Raw genomic sequence first — 18309 nt, 5'->3', positions numbered from 1 at the left:
CCCTAACAGACACAATAATACACCTAACCCCTAACAGACACAATAATACACCTAACCCCTAACTGCCACAATACCACACCTAACCCCTAACTGCCACAATACTACACCTAACCCCTAACAGACACAATACCACACCTACTCCTAACAGACACAATAATACACCTAACCTAACCATTAGAAACAACAATACACATTTCAATTAAATATACTGCCAGAAATAATTCACGTTTTAATTAAGAAAATCAGAAGAAATACAATAATACACCCATCAATGAATTAAAACACTAAAACAAAATAAAACCTCACCAGTTGAAGGCGGGGTGTATTTTTTATTTGTGTCTTGAGAAACTGCTGCTTTACTGAAAGAAGAAAAGTGAGGAACTCATCTTAGTCATCGTAGTCCATTTTATTAAAGCAGCAGCAGCAGTAATTTGAGTAATACTAGTAGAAGTAATATTAGTAGTAATGGTAGTAGTGACAGTAGAAATAGTAGTAAAAATGTCAGTAGTAATATTAGTAATAATGGTAGTAGTAACAGTAGTAGTAGTATGAGTAATAGTAGTAATAATAGTAGTAATACTAGTAGTAGTGATAGTAGTAAAATTAGTACAAATTGAAGCGGTAATTTTAGTAGTAATGGTAGTAGTAACAATGGTAATAATAATAATGGTAGTAGCAATAGTAATAATGGTAGTAGTAACAGTAGTATTAGTATGAGTAATAGTAGTAATAATAGTAGTAGTGATAGTAGTAATAGTAGTGAAAATGCCAGCGGTAAGGTTAGTAATAATGGTAGTAGTGACAGTAGAAATAGTAGTAAAAATGTCAGTAGTAATATTAGTAATAATGGTAGTAGTAACAGTAGTAGTAGTATGAGTAATAGTAGTAATAATAGTAGTAATACTAGTAGTAGTGATAGTAGTAAAAGTAGTAAAAATTGAAGCGGTAATTTTAGTAGTAATGGTAGTAGTAACAATGGTAATAGTAATAATGGTAGTAGCAATAGTAATAATGGTAGTAGTAACAGTAGTATTAGTATGAGTAATAGTAGTAATAATAGTAGTAGTGATAGTAGTAATAGTAGTGAAAATGCCAGCGGTAAGGTTAGTAATAATGGTAGTAGTAACAGTAGTAGTATGAGTAATAGTGGTAATAATGGTAGTAGTGACAGTAGTAATAGTAGTAAAAATGGTAGTAGTAATATTAGTAATAATGGTAGTAGAAGTATGAGTAATAGTAGTAATAATAGTAGTAGTGATAGTAGTTGTGATAGTAGTAGTGATAGTAGTTGTGATAGTAGTAGTAGTAGTAATAATAGTAACAGTAGTAGCAGCAGCAGCAGTAGAGGAGATATGTGTCCATCATCTCGCAACAGACATCATCAAACTGTGAAACAGAATAGTGTACCATATACACTCGGTTTGTTGTTTTTATTAAATAGTTTTCATGAAATAGTTTTTAATCATAGCTAAAGTATTGCTACAGTTTCCTCGAGGCAGTCAGCCTTCATGGCTGGGACCACAAGTTTGTGTCCCGGATTCATGTTAAGTAGCAGTTAGCTGCTAGCCATAATGAAAACGGAACAGGCTAATGCTAGCAGTGCTAGCCGACCTGTGTTTTTATCCACAGGTGGGCATAAATGCTTATGGTGTGAGATGATTTCTACACAGTCACAAGTTGAAGATAAGGTCTGCCCTATATGCACCACCATCAAGCAGATAGGGGAAAATATCCTCCAGCTGTTGGCTCGGCTGTGACAAAAGCATAACCTGCTTTCTAAGTACATCAATCTTACTGTAACCCAGGCAAACTGAATCTCAGTTTTAAATGCCTCCTATAGCTAAACTGTCTGAGTAGGGCAGTGTTGATCTGTCCCAATCCAACGGACAGATGTTCAGCTCAACTCCGCGGTCCATGGGAGACTGGACACTTGCAAGGCGTAGTAGATCGGGTAGTCAGTCTGGCCACCTTTCATCTTTTTTAAATAACAAAATGAGGGGGTGGGGGGACATCCTCGTTAGCAGGCCACAAAGGTGGCACTGTATTATCCTCAAATCGGGCAAAGAAGGTGTTTAGTTTGTCTGGAAGTGTTACGTGGCTGGTTTTCTTTTTGTAGTCTGTGATTTCCTGTAGACCCTGTGTCTGAGGCATTGAATTGCGACTCCACTTTGTCCCTGTACTGGCATTTCGCTTGTTTGAATGCCTTGTGGAGGTAATAAGTACACTGTTTATATTCATCCATATTCCCAGACCTCGTTCCATGGTTAAATGCGGCATTCACGCTTTCAGTTTTGCGCGAATGCCACCATCCATCCACGGTTTCTGGTTAGGGTAGGTTTTAATAGTCATAGTGGGTACAACATCTCCAATGCACCTCTTTATAAACTCACTCACAGTCAACGTATAGATCAGTGTTGTTCTTCGAGGCTGACTGGAACATATCACAGTCCACGTGATCAAAACAATCTTGAAGCATGGATTCTGATTGGTCAGACCTGTGTTGAATGGTTCTAGTCACTGGTACATCCTGTTTGAGTTTCTGCCTATAAGACGGTACGAGCAAGATGGCATCATGGTCAGATTTGCCGAAGGGAGGGCAGGGGAGGCCTTTGTATGCATTGCAGAAGTTAGAGTAGCAGTGATCGAGTGTATTACCCCCGTGTGTACTGCAATCAATATGCTGATTGAATTTAGGCAGCCTTGTTCTCAAATTTGCTTTGTTAAAATCACCAGCTACAATAAATGCAGCCTCAGGATATATATGGTTTCCAGTTTACATAGAGTCCAGTGAAGTTCCTTGAGGGCCATCTTGGTGTCTCTTTGAGGGGGAATGTACACAGCTGTGACGATAACTGACGAGAATTCTCTTGGGAGGTAATATGGCCGGCATTTGATAGTAAGGAATTCTAGGTCGGGTGAGCAGAAGGACTTGAGTTTCTGTATGTTGTTATGATTACACCATGAGTCATTATTCATGAAGCATACACCCCTGCCCTTCCACTTCCCAGAGAGGTGTTTATCTCTGTCGGCGCGATGCATGGAGAAGCTTGGAGGCTGAACCAATTCCGACAACATATCCCGAGAGAGCCATGTTTCCATGAAACAGAGAATGTTACAATCTCTGAAGTCTCTCTGAAAGGCAACCCTTGCTCGAATAGTAGTAGTAATAGTAGTTATAGTAGTAATAGTAGAAGTAGTAGTGACGGTAGTAGTAGTAGTAGTTGTGGCAGCCACAGCAGTAGTAGTAGTGACAGTAGTAGTAGCAGTAGTAGTAGTAGTAGTAGCAGTAGTAGTGACAGTAGTAGTAGTAGTAGTAGTAGTGGCAGCAGCAGCAGTATTAGTAGTAGCAGAAACATGTAGAAGTTGTAGCAGTGGTAGCAGTAATAGCAGGAGTAGTGGTAATGATGTAGTAGTAGTAGCAGCCACAATATAATTAGTAGCCGTAGTAATAGTAGTAGTAGTAGCAGCAACATATTTAGATGTGGAAGTAGTAGCAGCAGTATCAATAGTAGCAGCAGTAGTGGTAAGGGTGTAGTAGTACCTGTAGCAACAGCAGTAGTAGCAGTAGTGATAGTAGTAGTAGTAGATGCAGCAGTAATAGTAGTAGATGTCGTAGTAGATGTATTAGCAGTAATAGTAGGAGATGCAGTAGTAGCAGTACTACTAGTAGTAGTACATGTAGCAGAAGTAGTAGTACTTTGTCTCTATGTTATATTGGCATCGAACATGTCACCCTCCCTAGGAGAGGGGGTGACCTCGATAATTTATTGTTAAAACGAGAGGCTGCCTGGATCTTTAATTTAAAGACCCTTGCTCCCTTCGGTCTCAACGTAGACTTTGATCTGAAGCCATTCTTGTGATTTTGCTACTCTAAATGTTTGTAGGCTTATGTAGCCAAATTGTATCTATGATCGTACGCTATCCATTCATGTTTTTTGTATGCTATTTTAATACATGAGAATTAACCAATGATATCAGGCCACACCCGGCCATGATTACAGACTGTGTGTATCTTTTAACACTATATAAATGAGTCACCCCGCAGTGTTTGTCATTATACCGTGATTTTTAAAAAATTTGACCTTTATTTAACTAGGCAGTTAAAGAACAAGTTAGTTAAGAACAAATGATGGCCTAAGAACAGTGGGTTAACTGCCTGTTCAAGGGCAGAAGGACAGATTTGTACCTTGTCAGCTCAGGGATTTGAACTTGCAACCTTTCAGTTACTAGTCTAATGCCCTAACCACTAGGCTACCTGCCACCCCAGAAACACATATGTAGCAGTAGTAGTAGATGTAGTAGTAGTAGAGAAGATGTAGCAGCAGAAATAGTAATAGTAGTACTTGTAATAGTAGTAGTGGCAGTAGTAGTATATGTAGCAGCAGTATTGCTAGTCTTAATAGCATTAGTAGTTGTAGTAGTTGTAGCAGTAGCATTAGTAGTACTAGTATTAATAGCAGCAGTAGTAGTAGTAGTAGTAGTAGTAGTAGTAATAGCAGCAGCAGTAGTAGTAGTAGTAGTAGTAGTAGTATTAGCAGCAGCAGTAGTAGTACTACTACTAGTAATAGCAGCAGTAGTAGTAGTAGTACTAGTAGTAATAGCAGCAGTAGCAGTCATAGCAGCAGTAGTAGAAGCATCAGTAGTAGTAATTGTATCAGCAGTAGTAGTAGCAGTAACAATCAATCACATTTATTTATAAAGCCCTTTTTTTATCAGCCGATGTCACAAAGTGCTATACAGTAACCCAGCTTAAAACCCTAAACAGCAAGCAATGCAGATGTAGAAGCACAGTACCAGTAGCTACCAGCAGGGTTAGCATGTCAAGGGTCAGGATCAGGCTTATGGCTGTGTACCTGGCCAGAGCTTTGGCAGCTTTCCTGGCCTGGACATCTCTCCTGATCAGGATGGTCTCCAGGTTGGTTGGACTGGGTATGAACCCCACCACTCCATCCTCTTTCACTGGACGCCCAAGCCACCAGTCACTATTAAACTTCTGTTCAGACAAGGCAGGCAGGGAAATGGATTTATTATGAATAATAATAATAATAATACATCATTTAGCACTTATTTAACAAAACATCAGACTAAACAAGACATGAAAAAAGAGAGGGGTAGACTCAGAGTAGGGAAGGAGTGTGATGCATTCCCATAACCATCATCATCACCACTACATTATTACCATCATCATCACTATCATAGAGCTAGTGGTTAAAGGATAGAGGTTAAGGGTTACACTCTAACCTCTTTGACGTGTAGAAAGTCTCTGGCCTCGAAGGTGACAGCCTGGCCTGGTACTGGGATGTTGTCGTCGTCTGCTGGTATGTAATAGAAGTTACACCGCACAGCAAATGCCACAGGCTTGTACTGGTTAAACAGAGAAGACAACAGGCTTGAACTGGTTAAACAGAGACAACAACAGACGTACGTACTGGTAACAGGGAAGACAATAGGCGTACTGTTTAAACAGGGAAGACAACAGAAGTGCACCGGGAACACAGAGAAGACAACAGACTCGTCCTGGTAACAGAGAAGACAACAGACCTGTACTGGTAAGAGGGAAGACAACAGACTTGTACTGGTAAGAGGGAAGACAACAGACTTGTACTGGTAAGAGGGAAGACAACAGACCTGTACTGGTAAGAGGGAAGACAACAGACCTGTACTGGTAACAAAGACAACAGACTTGTACTGGTAACAGAGAAGACAACAGACTCGTCCTGGTAACAGAGAAGACAACAGACCTGTACTGGTAAGAGGGAAGACAACAGACTTGTACTGGTGAGAGGGAAGACAACAGACCTGTACTGGTAAGAGGGAAGACAACAGACCTGTACTGGTAACAAAGACAACAGACTTGTACTGGTAACAGTGAAGACAACAGACTTGCACTGGTAACATAGAGAAGAGATGGGGAGGCAGCCTGGTCTCTGAGTAGACGTAAGATAATCAAATGTAAATCAGGTATATTCAAATAAGTATGATATGTTATGTTTGATATGGTTACATAAGATGTAACTTTATTAATAAAAAAGGGAAAGAATGGTGGTTGGTCAGGGTGGATGGGTGGGCGAATAAGGTGAACATCTAGCAACCCATAGATTGTGTATTTGAATTTCATAATGGAAAACTTGAGCATTTTAGCTCATTTAGCTAATAACTGTTCAACTAGTTACACATTTTTAGCTACTTTCCAAGTACTTAGCATGTTAGCTAACCCTTCCCCTAACACAGACCTTAAACCTTTTAGCTAACCCTTCCCCTAACCTTAACCCTTTAACCTAACTCCTAAACTTAAACTTACCTCCTAGCCAAGCTAACGTTAGCCATCTAGCTAACATTAGCCATCTAGCTAACGTTAGACTAAACAAATTGTAATTCAAAACATAGCATACATTTTGCAAATACGTAACATACTGTAGGTTTTGCAATTCTCAACATATCATACGAAATGGATAATGGACATCCACAAATTAATACATAGAATACCAGATTTAGTGTCTCAGATTTACGTACATAATAACATGAAATGCTCTGAAACCAAGTAAGGAAGGAGATAGGAAACAGGAGATCGAGGTAGTTAGATTGGGGGCGTACCTTGGCCTTCTCCAACTGGACCTGGGCATTCCGCTCCTCATGACCATCTACGTCCCTCAGGGTCTGGAGAGAGAAAGGGAGTCAGAATTAGACTTGGGATGCTTTAGTTTGTAATGATGAGTTGATGTAGAATTAGACTTGGGCCCCTTTAGTCTGGAGAGAGGTCTGGAGAGAGAAAGGGAGTCAGAATTAGACTTGGGATGCTTTAGTTTGTAATGATGAGTTGATGTAGAATTAGACTTGATCTGCTTCTGTTTGTAATAATGATGTAATGTAGAATTAGACTTGGGCCTCTTTAATGTGTAATGGTGATGTAGATATAGACTTGGATCGAGTTAGTTTGTAATGGTGATTTAGAATTAGACTTGGGCCGCCTTAGTTTGTATTGATGATGTGATGTAGAATTAGAATGGTCCTTTTTTAGTTTGTAATGATGATGTCATTTTGACTTGGGCTGCTTTAGTTTGTAATGGTGATGTGATTTATATTGTGGATAAAGAGTTTCCTGCCTAACAGAACTCAGAGGGTGTTCTTTAATGGAAGCCTTTCCAACATAATCCAGGAAGAATCAGGAATTCCCCAGGGAAGCTGTCTAGGCCCATTACTTTTTTTAAACTAATAATGACATGCCTCTGGCTTTGAGTAAGGTTTCTATGTATGCGGATGAATCAACTCTATACATGTCAGCTACTACAGCGACTGAAATGACTGCAACATTTATCAAAGAGCTGCAGTTAGTTTCAGAGTGGATGGCAAGGAATAAGTTAGTCCTAAATATTTATAAAACTAAAAGCATCGTATTTGGGACAAATCATTCACTAAACCCTAAACCTCAACTAAATATTGTAATAAATTATGTGGAAATTGAGCAAGTTGAAATGACTAAACTGCTTGGAGTAACCCTGGACTGTAAACTGTCATGGTCAAAACATATTGATACAACAGTAGCTAAGATGGGGAGAAGTAAATCAACAATAAAGCGCTGCTCTACCTTCTTAACAACACTATAAACAAGGCAGATCCTACAGGTTCTAGTTTCTACCTTCTTTAACAACACTATCAACAAGGCAGATCCTACAGGTTCTAGTTTCTACCTTCTTAACAACACCATCAACAAGGCAGATCCCACAGGTTCTAGTTTCTACCTTTTTAACAACACCATCAACAAGGCAGATCCTACAGGCTCTAGTTTCTACCTTCTTTAACAACACTATCAACAAGGCAAGTCCTACAGGCTCTAGTTTCTACCTTCTTAACAGCACTATCAACAAGGCAGGTCCTACAGGCTCTAGTTTCTACCTTCTTAACAACACTATCAACAAGGCAGATCCCACAGGTCCTAGTTTTGTAGCACCTGGACTACTGTTCAGTCGTGTGGTCAGGTGCCACAAAAAAAGGACTTAGGAAAGTTGCAATTGGCTCAGAACAGGGCAGCACAGCTGGCCCTTGGATGTACAGAGAGCTAATATTAATAATATGCATGTCAATCTCTCTTGGCTCAAAGTGGAGGAGAGATTGACTTCATCACTACTTGTTTTTATGAGAGGTATTGACATGTTGAATGCACCGAGTTGTCTGTTTGAACTGCTGGCACACAGCTCGGACACCCATACATACCCCACAAGACATGTCACCAGAGGTCTCTTCACAGTCCCTAAGTCCAGAACAGACTATGGGAGGCGCACAGTACTACATAGATCCATTACTACATGGGACTCAATTCCACATCAAGTAACTGATGCAAGCAGTAAAATTAGATTTAAAACACAGATAAAAATACATCTTATGGAACAGCAGGGACTGTGAAGTAACACAATCATAGGCACAGACACATGCATGCCCACATGATAACATGCGCACTATACACACATGTACACATGGAATTTGCACTGTAGATGTGGTAGTGGTAGAGTATTTGCCTAAGGACACAATGTGTCATGAAATTTGTGAATGTATTGTCATGTTTTTAGAATTGTATAAACTGCCTTAATTTTGCTGGACCACAGTAAAAGTAATGGGGATCCAAAACAAATACAAATACAAATGTAGAATTAGACTTGGGACGCTTTAGTGTGTAATGATTATGTGATGTAGAATTAGACTTGGGCCTCTTTAGTTTGGAATGATAATGTAATGTTGAATAGACTTGGGCCTCTTTAGTTTGGAATGATGATGTAGAATTAGACTTGGGCCTCTTTAGTTTGGAATGATAATGTAATGTAGAATAGACTTGGGCCGCTTTAGTTTGGAATGATGATGTAGAATTAGACTTGGGCCACTTTAGTTTGGAATGATGATGTGATGTAGAATTAGACTTGGGCCATTTTAGTTTGGAATGATGACGTAATGTAGAATTAGACTTGGGCCATTTTAGTTTGGAATGATGACGTAATGTAGAATTAGACTTGGGCCACTTTAGTTTGGAATGATGATGTGATGTAGAATTAGACTTGGGCCGCATTAGTTTGGAATGATGACGTAATGTAGAATAGACTTGGGCCGCATTAGTTTGTAATGATGACGTAATGTAGAATTAGACTTGGGCCGCTTTAGTTTTGAATGATGAGAATTATGTAGAATTAGACAGTGCTACCTCTTGTAGATAATGTAGGTTTTAAATGCAATGTTACCTCTTGTAGAAACTGCAGGTTTTAAAGGCAATGCTACCTATTGTAGACACTGCAAGCTTTAACGTCTAGTGACACCCCATCCCGTGAACGGGACCGTTGTCATCATCTGACACTAATTTGCATAACGCAACGGACATAAATATTACTAGAAAATATTCCTATTCATGAAAATCACAAGTGAAATATATTAAGACACAGCTTAGCCTTTTGTTAATCACCCTGTCATCTCAGATTTTCAATTCTAATAACCTAACAATACATTCACAAATTTCACGACACATTGTGTCCTTAGGCAAATACTCTACCACTACCACATCTACAGTGCAAATTCCATGTGTACATGTGTGACAAGCATTTGTGTAAGTTTATCGATAGCCTAGCATAGCATTTTGTCCAGCTAGCAGCAGGCAATGCTACCTATTGTAGACAAAGCAAGTTTTAAAAAACTACAAGCCTCAGATTTCCCACTTCCTGTTAGGATATTTTCTCAGGTTTTTGCCTGCCATATGAGTTCTGTTATACTCACAGACATCATTCAGTGTTTTCTATCCAACTATACTAATAATATGCATACATTAACAACTGGGACTGAGGAGCAGGCAGTTTACTCTGGGCAACTCAGAGCACCTTATTCATCCAAGCTACTCAATACTGCCCCCGGCCATAAGAAGTTAAAGGCAATGCTACTTCTTGTCGACACTGCAGGATTTAAAGGCAATGTTATCACTTGTTGACACTGCAGGGTTAAAGGCAATGCTACCACTTGTAGACAATGCAAGTTTAATGGCAATGCTACCACTTGTAGACAATGCAGGTTTAAAGGAAGTGCTACCTCTTGTAGATAATTCAGGTTTTAAAGGCAAGGTTAGCTCGTTCGCATCTTGTAGACAATGCAGGTTTTAAAGAAAATGCTACCTCTTGTTGTCAGCGCAGTTTTTAAAGGCAAGGTTAACACCTTCGCATCTTGTAGACAATGCAGGTTTAAAGGAAATGCTACCTCTTGTTGTCAGCGCAGTTTTTAAAGGCAAGGTTAGCACGTTCGCATCTTGTAGACAATGTAGGTTTAAAGGAAATGCTACTTCTTGTTGTCAGCGCAGTTTTTAAAGGCAAGGTTAGCTCATTCGCATTCAAGGTAAACTCAGCAGGTTATGAATTAATTGGGAATTAATTTTAATTGTCAAACGCTCTATAACGCAATCTAATGCAGTCCTGATTGAATCCCAGCCTATGTGTTGAGGCAGTGGGCAGGTTTGCTATCTTCCATTTAGAATACATAGTTGTCAATCTGTTCAAATTCACTTTTTCATCATAGCTCAATGTTAATCCGACCGTTACAATTGTTGTCATTATTGTTGCTTCTCTCGCACTACTGTTATAACTGTTCTTCACTTCCCTGTCTTTCCTTTCTTCTGCTAGAATGTTCTAGATACCTTGCTCCATTTCTGCTAGAAAAGAGGAGTCATCTCTGTCTAAAGCCCAGTCAACCCTAACCGCTAAGAGGATTGCCCTATTCAGGTTAATAGAATCAGCCTGTAGCCTGCTATAGAACACAGTAGTCTGTATACAACACAATAGACCGGCCTGTAGACCGCACTACACACATTAGACTGGCCAGTAGACTGCAATACACACATTAGACTGGCCGGTAGACTGCAATATACACATTAGACTGGCCGGTAGACTGCAATACACACATTAGACTGTCCGGTAGACTGCAATACAACAAAGTAGACTGTAGACTGCAATAAAACACAGTAAACGGTAGACTGTAATACAACACTGTAGACTGGCCTGTAGACTGTAATACAACACAGTAGACTGGCCTGTAGACTGTAATAGAACACAGTTTCCCAGCCTGTAGATTGCAATGTAACACAGTAGACTGTAGACTGCAATACAACACTGGAACAGCCCTGTAGAATGTACAGTAATTGGCAGAGCTGGCATTTGTCACATAAAAAATGTGAGATGCAGTTTGATAAAGCCAACAAATCTGCAATTGTCTCCATTTCTCTACTAACATCAGAAACTCTTTCATCCCTCTGGTCGAAACTTGTTGGTTTCTACTCAGTCCTCCTCCTAGTAACCCTAACCCTGTGTTTCAGATAGACCAGTCTTCCTCCTAGTAACCCTAACCCTGTGTTTCAGACAGACCAGTCCTCCTCCTAGTAACCCTAACCCTGTGTTTCAGATAGACCAGTCCTCCTCCTAGTAACCCTAACCCTGTGTTTCAGATAGACCAGTCCTCCTCCTAGTAACCATAACCCTGTGTTTCAGATAGACCAGTCCTCCTCCTAGTAACCCTAACCCTGTGTTTCAGATAGACCAGTCCTCCTCCTAGTAACCCTAACCCTGTGTTTCAGATAGACCAGTCCTCCTCCTAGTAACCCTAACCCTGTGTTTCAGATAGACCAGTCCTCCTCCTAGTAACCCTAACCCTTTGTTTCAGATAGACCAGTCCTCCTCCTAGTAACCCTAACCCTGTGTTTCAGATAGACCAGTCCTCCTCCCAGTAACCCTAACCCCTAACCCTGTGTTTCAGATAGACCAGTCCTCCTCCCAGTAACCCTAACCCTGTGTTTCAGATAGACAAGTCCAAATTCACAGTAACCCTAACCATGTGTTTCAGATCGACCCAGTCCTCCTCCCAGTAACCCTAACCCTGTGTTTCAGATAGACCCAGTCCTCCTCCCAGTAACCCTAACCCTGTGTTTCAGATAGACCAGTCCTCCTCCTAGTAACCCTAACCCTGTGTTTCAGATAGACCAGTCCTCCTCCTAGTAACCCTAACCCTGTGTTTCAGATAGACCAGTCCTCCTCCTAGTAACCCTAACCCTGTGTTTCAGATAGACCAGTCCTCCTCCTAGTAACCCTAACCCTGTGTTTCAGATAGACCAGTCCTCCTCCTAGTAACCCTAACCCTGTGTTTCAGATAGACCAGTCCTCCTCCTAGTAACCCTAACCCTGTGTTTCAGGTAGACCAGTCCTCCTCCTAGTAACCCTAACCCTGTGTTTCAGATAGACCAGTCCTCCTCCTAGTAACCCTAACCCTGTGTTTCAGATAGACCAGTCCTCCTCCTAGTAACCCTAACCCTGTGTTTCAGATAGACCAGTCCTCCTCCTAGTAACCCTAACCCTGTGTTTCAGATAGACCAGTCCTCCTCCCAGTAACCCTAACCCTGTGTTCCAGATAGACCAGTCCTCCTCCTAGTAACCCTAACCCTGTGTTTCAGATATACCAGTCCTCCTCCCAGTAACCCTAACCCCTAACCCTGTGTTTCAGATATACCAGTCCTCCTCCCAGTAACCCTAACCCCTAACCCTGTGTTTCAGATAGATCAGTCCTCCTCCCAGTAACCCTAACCCTGTGTTTCAGATAGACCAGTCCTCCTCCCAGTAACCCTAACCCTGTGTTTCAGATAGACCCAGTCCTCCTCCCAGTAACCCTAACCCTGTGTTTCAGAGAGACCCAGTCCTCCTCCCAGTAACCCTAACCATGTGTTTCAGATAGATCAGTCCTCCTCCCAGTAACCCTAAACATGTGTTTCAGATAGACCAGTCCTCCTCCCAGTAACCCTAACCCTGTGTTTCAGATAGACCCAGTCCTCCCCCCAGTAACCCTAACCATGTGTTTCAGATAGACCCAGTCCTCCTCCCAGTAACCCAAACCCTGTGTTTCAGATAGACCCAGTCCTCCTCCCAGTAACCCTAACCCTGTGTTTCAGATAGACCAGTCCTCCTCCCAGTAACCCTAACCCTGTGTTTCAGATAGACCAGTCCTCCTCCTAGTAACCCAAACCATGTGTTTAAGATAGACCCAGTCCTCCTCCCAGTAACCCTAACCCTGTGTTTCAGATAGACCCAGTCCTCCTCCCAGTAACCCTAACCCTGTGTTTCAGATAGACCCAGTCCTCCTCCCAGTAACCCTAACCCTGTGTTTCAGATAGACCCAGTCCTCCTCCCAGTAACCCTAACCCTGTGTTTCAGATAGACCCAGTCCTCCTCCCAGTAACCCTAACCATGTGTTTCAGATAGACCAGTCCTCCTCCCAGTAACCCTAACCCTGTGTTTCAGATAGACCCAGTCCTCCTCCCAGTAACCCTAACCCTGTGTTTCAGATAGACCCAGTCCTCCTCCCAGTAACCCTAACCCTGTGTTTCAGATAGACCAGTCCTCCTCCCAGTAACCCTAACCCTGTGTTTCAGATAGACCAGTCCTCCTCCCAGTAACCCTAACCCCTAACTCTGTGTTTCAGATAGACCCAGTCCTCCTCCCAGTAACCCTAGCCCTGTGTTTCAGATAGACCCAGTCCTCCCAGTAACCCTAACCCTGTGTTTCAGATAGACCCAGTCCTCCCAGTAACCCTAACCCTGTGTTTCAGATAGACCCAGTCCCCCTGTTTGTTTCAGAGAAGCCATGCAGAAATGACTCACACAGAGATGAAGGGATTAACAGTCAACACAACAGATGGTACATTATCCTATTCTTCCCTGTGCACACACACACACACACACACACACACACACACACAAACACTAAACACTTTACCTTTTTCTTTGGAGGCATGTTAGTCTGTTGTGGGTGAGATATCCGTTGGTTTCCCTGATCACTTTTAGTCCAAACAAGGACCCATATATCACAAAACAAACTCCTTCTTTACAAACTACTGTTGTGCAATGTATCCAAAGAGACTGTTGTTTGATAGAAGTATAACATTCATAACAGATTCCTGAGAGAAGAGCCCTTTGTATGAGCAAGGGCAGAATCCAAACCCCTGGTCAAGTGCAGCATGGCTGAGGATTCAGAGCTGAGTGGTGTGAATGGCTTCAATAAGCCTCTTTATCAGCTAGCATGTATTAACAGACAGTGTAGTCACCCCTCCAGAGCCTTGGTGGAATTAAAGGCTCAGAGAGACATCTGTTGCTTCCTCTGCACAGCATACTGTTCTATGGAGCTGGGGTATAGGACTGGGGTATAGGACTGGAGCTGGGGAATAGGACTGCACCTGGGGTATAGGGCTGGGGCTGGGGTATTGGGCTGGGGTATGGGGCTGGGGCTGGGGTATGGGGCAGGGGTATGGGGCTGGGGTCTGGGGCTGGGGTCTGGGGCTGGGGTCTGGGGCTGGGGTCTGGGGCTGGGGTATGGGGCTGGGGTATAGGACTGGGGTATAGGACTGGAGCTGGGGAATAGGACTGCAGCTGGGGTATAGGGATGGGGCTGGGGTATTGGGCTGGGGCTGGGGTATGGATATAGGACTGGGGTATAGGACTGGAGCTGGGGTATAGGACTGGGGTATAGGACTGGAGCTGGGGTATAGAACTGGAGCTGGGGTATAGGACTGGAGCTGGGGTATAGGACTGGGGTATAGGACTGGAGCTGGGGTATAGGACTTGAGCTGGGGTATAGGGCTAGGATATAGGACCGGAGCTGGGGTATAGAACTTGAGCTGGGGTATAGGGTTAGGATATAGGACTGGGGCCTGGGTATAGGACTGGAGCTGGGGTATAGGGTTAGGATATAGGACTGGAGCTGGGGTATAGGACTTGAGCTGGGTTATAGGGTTAGGATATAGGACTGGGGCTGGGGTATAGGACTGGAGCTGGGGTATAGGACTGGAGCTTCTATATAAGACTGGGGCTGGGGTATAGGGTTGGGGTATAGGACTGGAGCTGGAATATAGGTTTGGGGTATAGGACTGGAGCTGGGGTATAGGGTTAGGGTATAGGATTGGAGCTGGGGTATAGGGTTGGGGTATAGGACTGGAGCTGGGGTATTTGACTGGAGCTGGGGTATAGGGTTGGGGTATAGGACTGGAGCTGGGGTATAGGGTTGGGGTATGGGACTGGAGCTGGGGTATAAGACTGGAGCTGGGGTATAGGGTTGGGGTATAGGACTGGAGCTGGGGTATAGGGTTGGGGTATAGGACTGGAGCTGGGGTACAGGACTGGATCTGGGGTATAGGGTTGAGGTATAGGACTGGGGTATAGGACTTGAGCTGGGGTATAGGTTTGAGGTATAGGACTGAGGTATAGGACTGGAGTTGGGTATAGGACTGGAGCTGGGGTATAGGGTTGGGGTGTAGCATTGGGGTATAGGACTTGAGCTTGGGTATAGGGTTGGGGTATAGGACTGAGGTATAGGACTGGAGCTGGGGTATAGGGTTGGGGTATAGGACTGGAGCTGTGGTATAGGGTTGGGGTATAGGACTGGAGCTGGGTTATAGGACTGGACCTGGGGTATAGGGTTGGGATATAGGACTGGGGTATAGGACTTGAGCTGGGGTATAGGGTTGGGGTATAGGACTGGAGCTGGGATATAGGGTTGGGGTATAGGACTGGAGCTGGGGTATAGGACTGGAGCTGGGGAATAGGGTTGGGGTATAGGACTGGAGCTGGGATATGGGACTGGAGCTGGGGTATATGGTTGGGGTATAGGACTGGAGCTGGGGTATAGGCTTGTGGTATAGGACTGGAGCTGGGGTATTTGACTGGAGCTGGGGTATAGGGTTGGGGTATAGGACTGGAGCTGGGGTATAGGGTTGGGGTATAGGACTGGAGCTGGGGTATAGGGTTGGGGTATAGGACTGGGGCATAGGACTTGAGCTGGGGTATAGGGTTGGGGTATAGGACTGAGGTATAGGACTGGAGCTGGGGTATAGGGTTGGGGTATAGGACTGGAGCTGTGGTATAAGTTTGGGGTATAGGACTGGAGCTGAGGTATAGGACTGGAGCTGGGGTATAGGACTGGAGCTGGGGTATAGGGTTGGGATATAGGACTGGGGTATAGGACTTTAGCTGGGGTATAGGGTTGGGGTATAGGACTGAGGTATAGGACTGGAGCTGGTTATAGGACTGGAGCTAGGGTATAGGGTTGGGGTATAGGACTGGGGTATAGGACTTGAGCTGGGGTAAAGGCATGGTTGTGAGAAGGAGAGATTTCGTGTGGGGAAACTGCTTTTTCCCTCGAGCTGTCCAACTTATCACCTTATTGCCTCTAAAATGTAAATTAAAACCCTATAAAGAGTTTATATAATGTGTCATTAAGTACCTATTTGAAGGTTTGTGTCGAATTTGAATCGGGTTTTTTGGGCGGTACTAAAGTGATCTTCCGAAGTAAACAGCGGCTTTTGAGAGTCATGATAGCTTGCAGTGATGATGCAAATAATGACTAGGTATTCCCCTTACCCTGTCCCTGTCCCATTCTTGTTTTTAAACGGTGAGAGAAGTGCTACACCTGGAGGAGAGAGGCTGTAAGACAGAATTAGTTGCTTTATGTGTGCTGTACGTTACGCCATGACACTTCACGATGTAACGTACAGCGTCGGAGGGTCCGTTTTTTCAACTTTTCTCCAATACTATAGAGCCATTACCATGACAATCAACGCTTGAATAGAAATGCAGTTCACACCCCATATTTTGATGTCAACACAGTCGCTACAGTACCATTAGTTTTCTTTGCAGCCTCATTTGAATGTCGCGGTTGTGCACATTTTGTATGGAATGGGGTTAGCATTCGTTATAGGACTACGGTATGGGACTGGAGCTGTGGTATACGGCTGGTGTGTGGGCTGGGGTATTGGGCTGGGGTAAAGGACTGGAGTTGTGGTATAGGGCTGGGGTATAGGGCTGGACCTGGGTTAGAACTGGAGCTGGGTATAGGACTGGATCTGGGTTATAGGGTTGTAGCTGGATAATAGGACTGGATCTGGGTTATAGGGCTCGAGCTGGATAATAGGACTGGATCTGGGTTATAGGGCTAGAGCTGGATAATAGGACTGGATCTGGGTTATAGGGCTGTAGCTGGATAATAGGACTGGATCTGGGTTATAGGGCTAGAGCTGGATAATAGGACTGGATCTGGGTTATAGGGCTAGAGCTGGATAATAGGACTGGATTTGGGTTATAGGGCTAGAGCTGGATAATAGGACTGGATCTGGGTTATAGGGCTAGAGCTGGATAATAGGACTGGATCTGGGTTATAGGGCTTGAGCTGGATAATAGGACTGGATCTGGGTTATAGGGCTAGAGCTGGATAATAGGACTGGATCTGGGTTATAGGGTTGTAGCTGGATAATAGGACTGGATCTGGGTTATAGGGCTGTAGCTGGATAATAGGACTGGATCTGGGTTATAGGGCTAGAGCTGGATAATATGACTGGATCTGGGTTATAGGGCTGTAGCTGGATAATAGGACTGGATCTGGGTTATAGGGCTCGAGATGGATAATAGGACTGGATCTGGGTTATAGGGCTAGAGCTGGATAATAGGACTGGATCCGGGATATAGAGCTCGAGCTGGATAATAGGACTGGATCTGGGTTATAGGGCTGGAGCTGGAGTATAGGACTGTGGCTGGTACAGTGCCTTGCGAAAGTATTCGGCCCCCTTGAACTTTGCGACCTTTTGCCACATTTCAGGCTTCAAACATAAAGATATAAAACTGTATTTTTTGTGAAGAATCAACAACAAGTGGGTCACAATCATGAAGTGGAACGACATTTATTGGATATTTCAAACTTTTTTAACAAATCAAAAACTGAAAAATTGGGCGTGCAAAATTATTCAGCCCCTTTACTTTCAGTGCAGCAAACTCTCTCCAGAAGTTCAGTGAGGATCTCTGAATGATCCAATGTTGACCTAAATGACTAATGATGATAAATACAATCCACCTGTGTGTAATCAAGTCTCCGTATAAATGCACCTGCACTGTGATAGTCTCAGAGGTCCGTTAAAAGTGCAGAGAGCATCATGAAGAACAAGGAACACACCAGGCAGGTCCGAGATACTGTTGTGAAGAAGTTTAAAGCCGGATTTGGATACAAAAAGATTTCCCAAGCTTTAAACATCCCAAGGAGCACTGTGCAAGCGATAATATTGAAATGGAAGGAGTATCAGACCACTGCAAATCTACCAAGACCTGGCCGTCCCTCTAAACTTTCAGCTCATACAAGGAGAAGACTGATCAGAGATGCAGCCAAGAGGCCCATGATCACTCTGGATGAACTGCAGAGATCTACAGCTGAGGTGGGAGACTCTGTCCATAGGACAACAATCAGTCGTATATTGCACAAATCTGGCCTTTATGTA

The 18309-nt window shown here is 43.3% G+C and overlaps 1 protein-coding gene across 1 annotated transcript in view; it reads right to left on the bottom strand.

Moving 5' to 3' along the window:
- cacnb2b (calcium voltage-gated channel auxiliary subunit beta 2b) overlaps nucleotides 1–14049 on the bottom strand; it is a 68468-nt gene extending 54419 nt beyond the window's left edge. The window contains exons 1-5 of the mRNA XM_090226065.1: nucleotides 13773–14049; nucleotides 6595–6657; nucleotides 5242–5364; nucleotides 4854–4993; nucleotides 307–359 (exon numbers count right to left, since the gene is read on the bottom strand). Coding sequence (XP_090082191.1) covers nucleotides 307–359; nucleotides 4854–4993; nucleotides 5242–5364; nucleotides 6595–6657; nucleotides 13773–13790 — 397 coding nt within the window. The 5' untranslated portion in view covers nucleotides 13791–14049. The remainder of the gene's footprint in view (nucleotides 1–306; nucleotides 360–4853; nucleotides 4994–5241; nucleotides 5365–6594; nucleotides 6658–13772) is intronic.
- Nucleotides 14050–18309: the final 4260 nt, after the last annotated feature.

Source organism: Oncorhynchus mykiss, chromosome 28, assembly GCF_057628025.1.
Source record: "Oncorhynchus mykiss isolate SJ-2025 chromosome 28, ASM5762802v1, whole genome shotgun sequence".
Classification (NCBI taxonomy): domain Eukaryota; kingdom Metazoa; phylum Chordata; class Actinopteri; order Salmoniformes; family Salmonidae; genus Oncorhynchus; species Oncorhynchus mykiss.
Note: the sequence above shows the minus strand (reverse complement) of the source record. Positions and strands in the feature narration are given on the sequence as shown.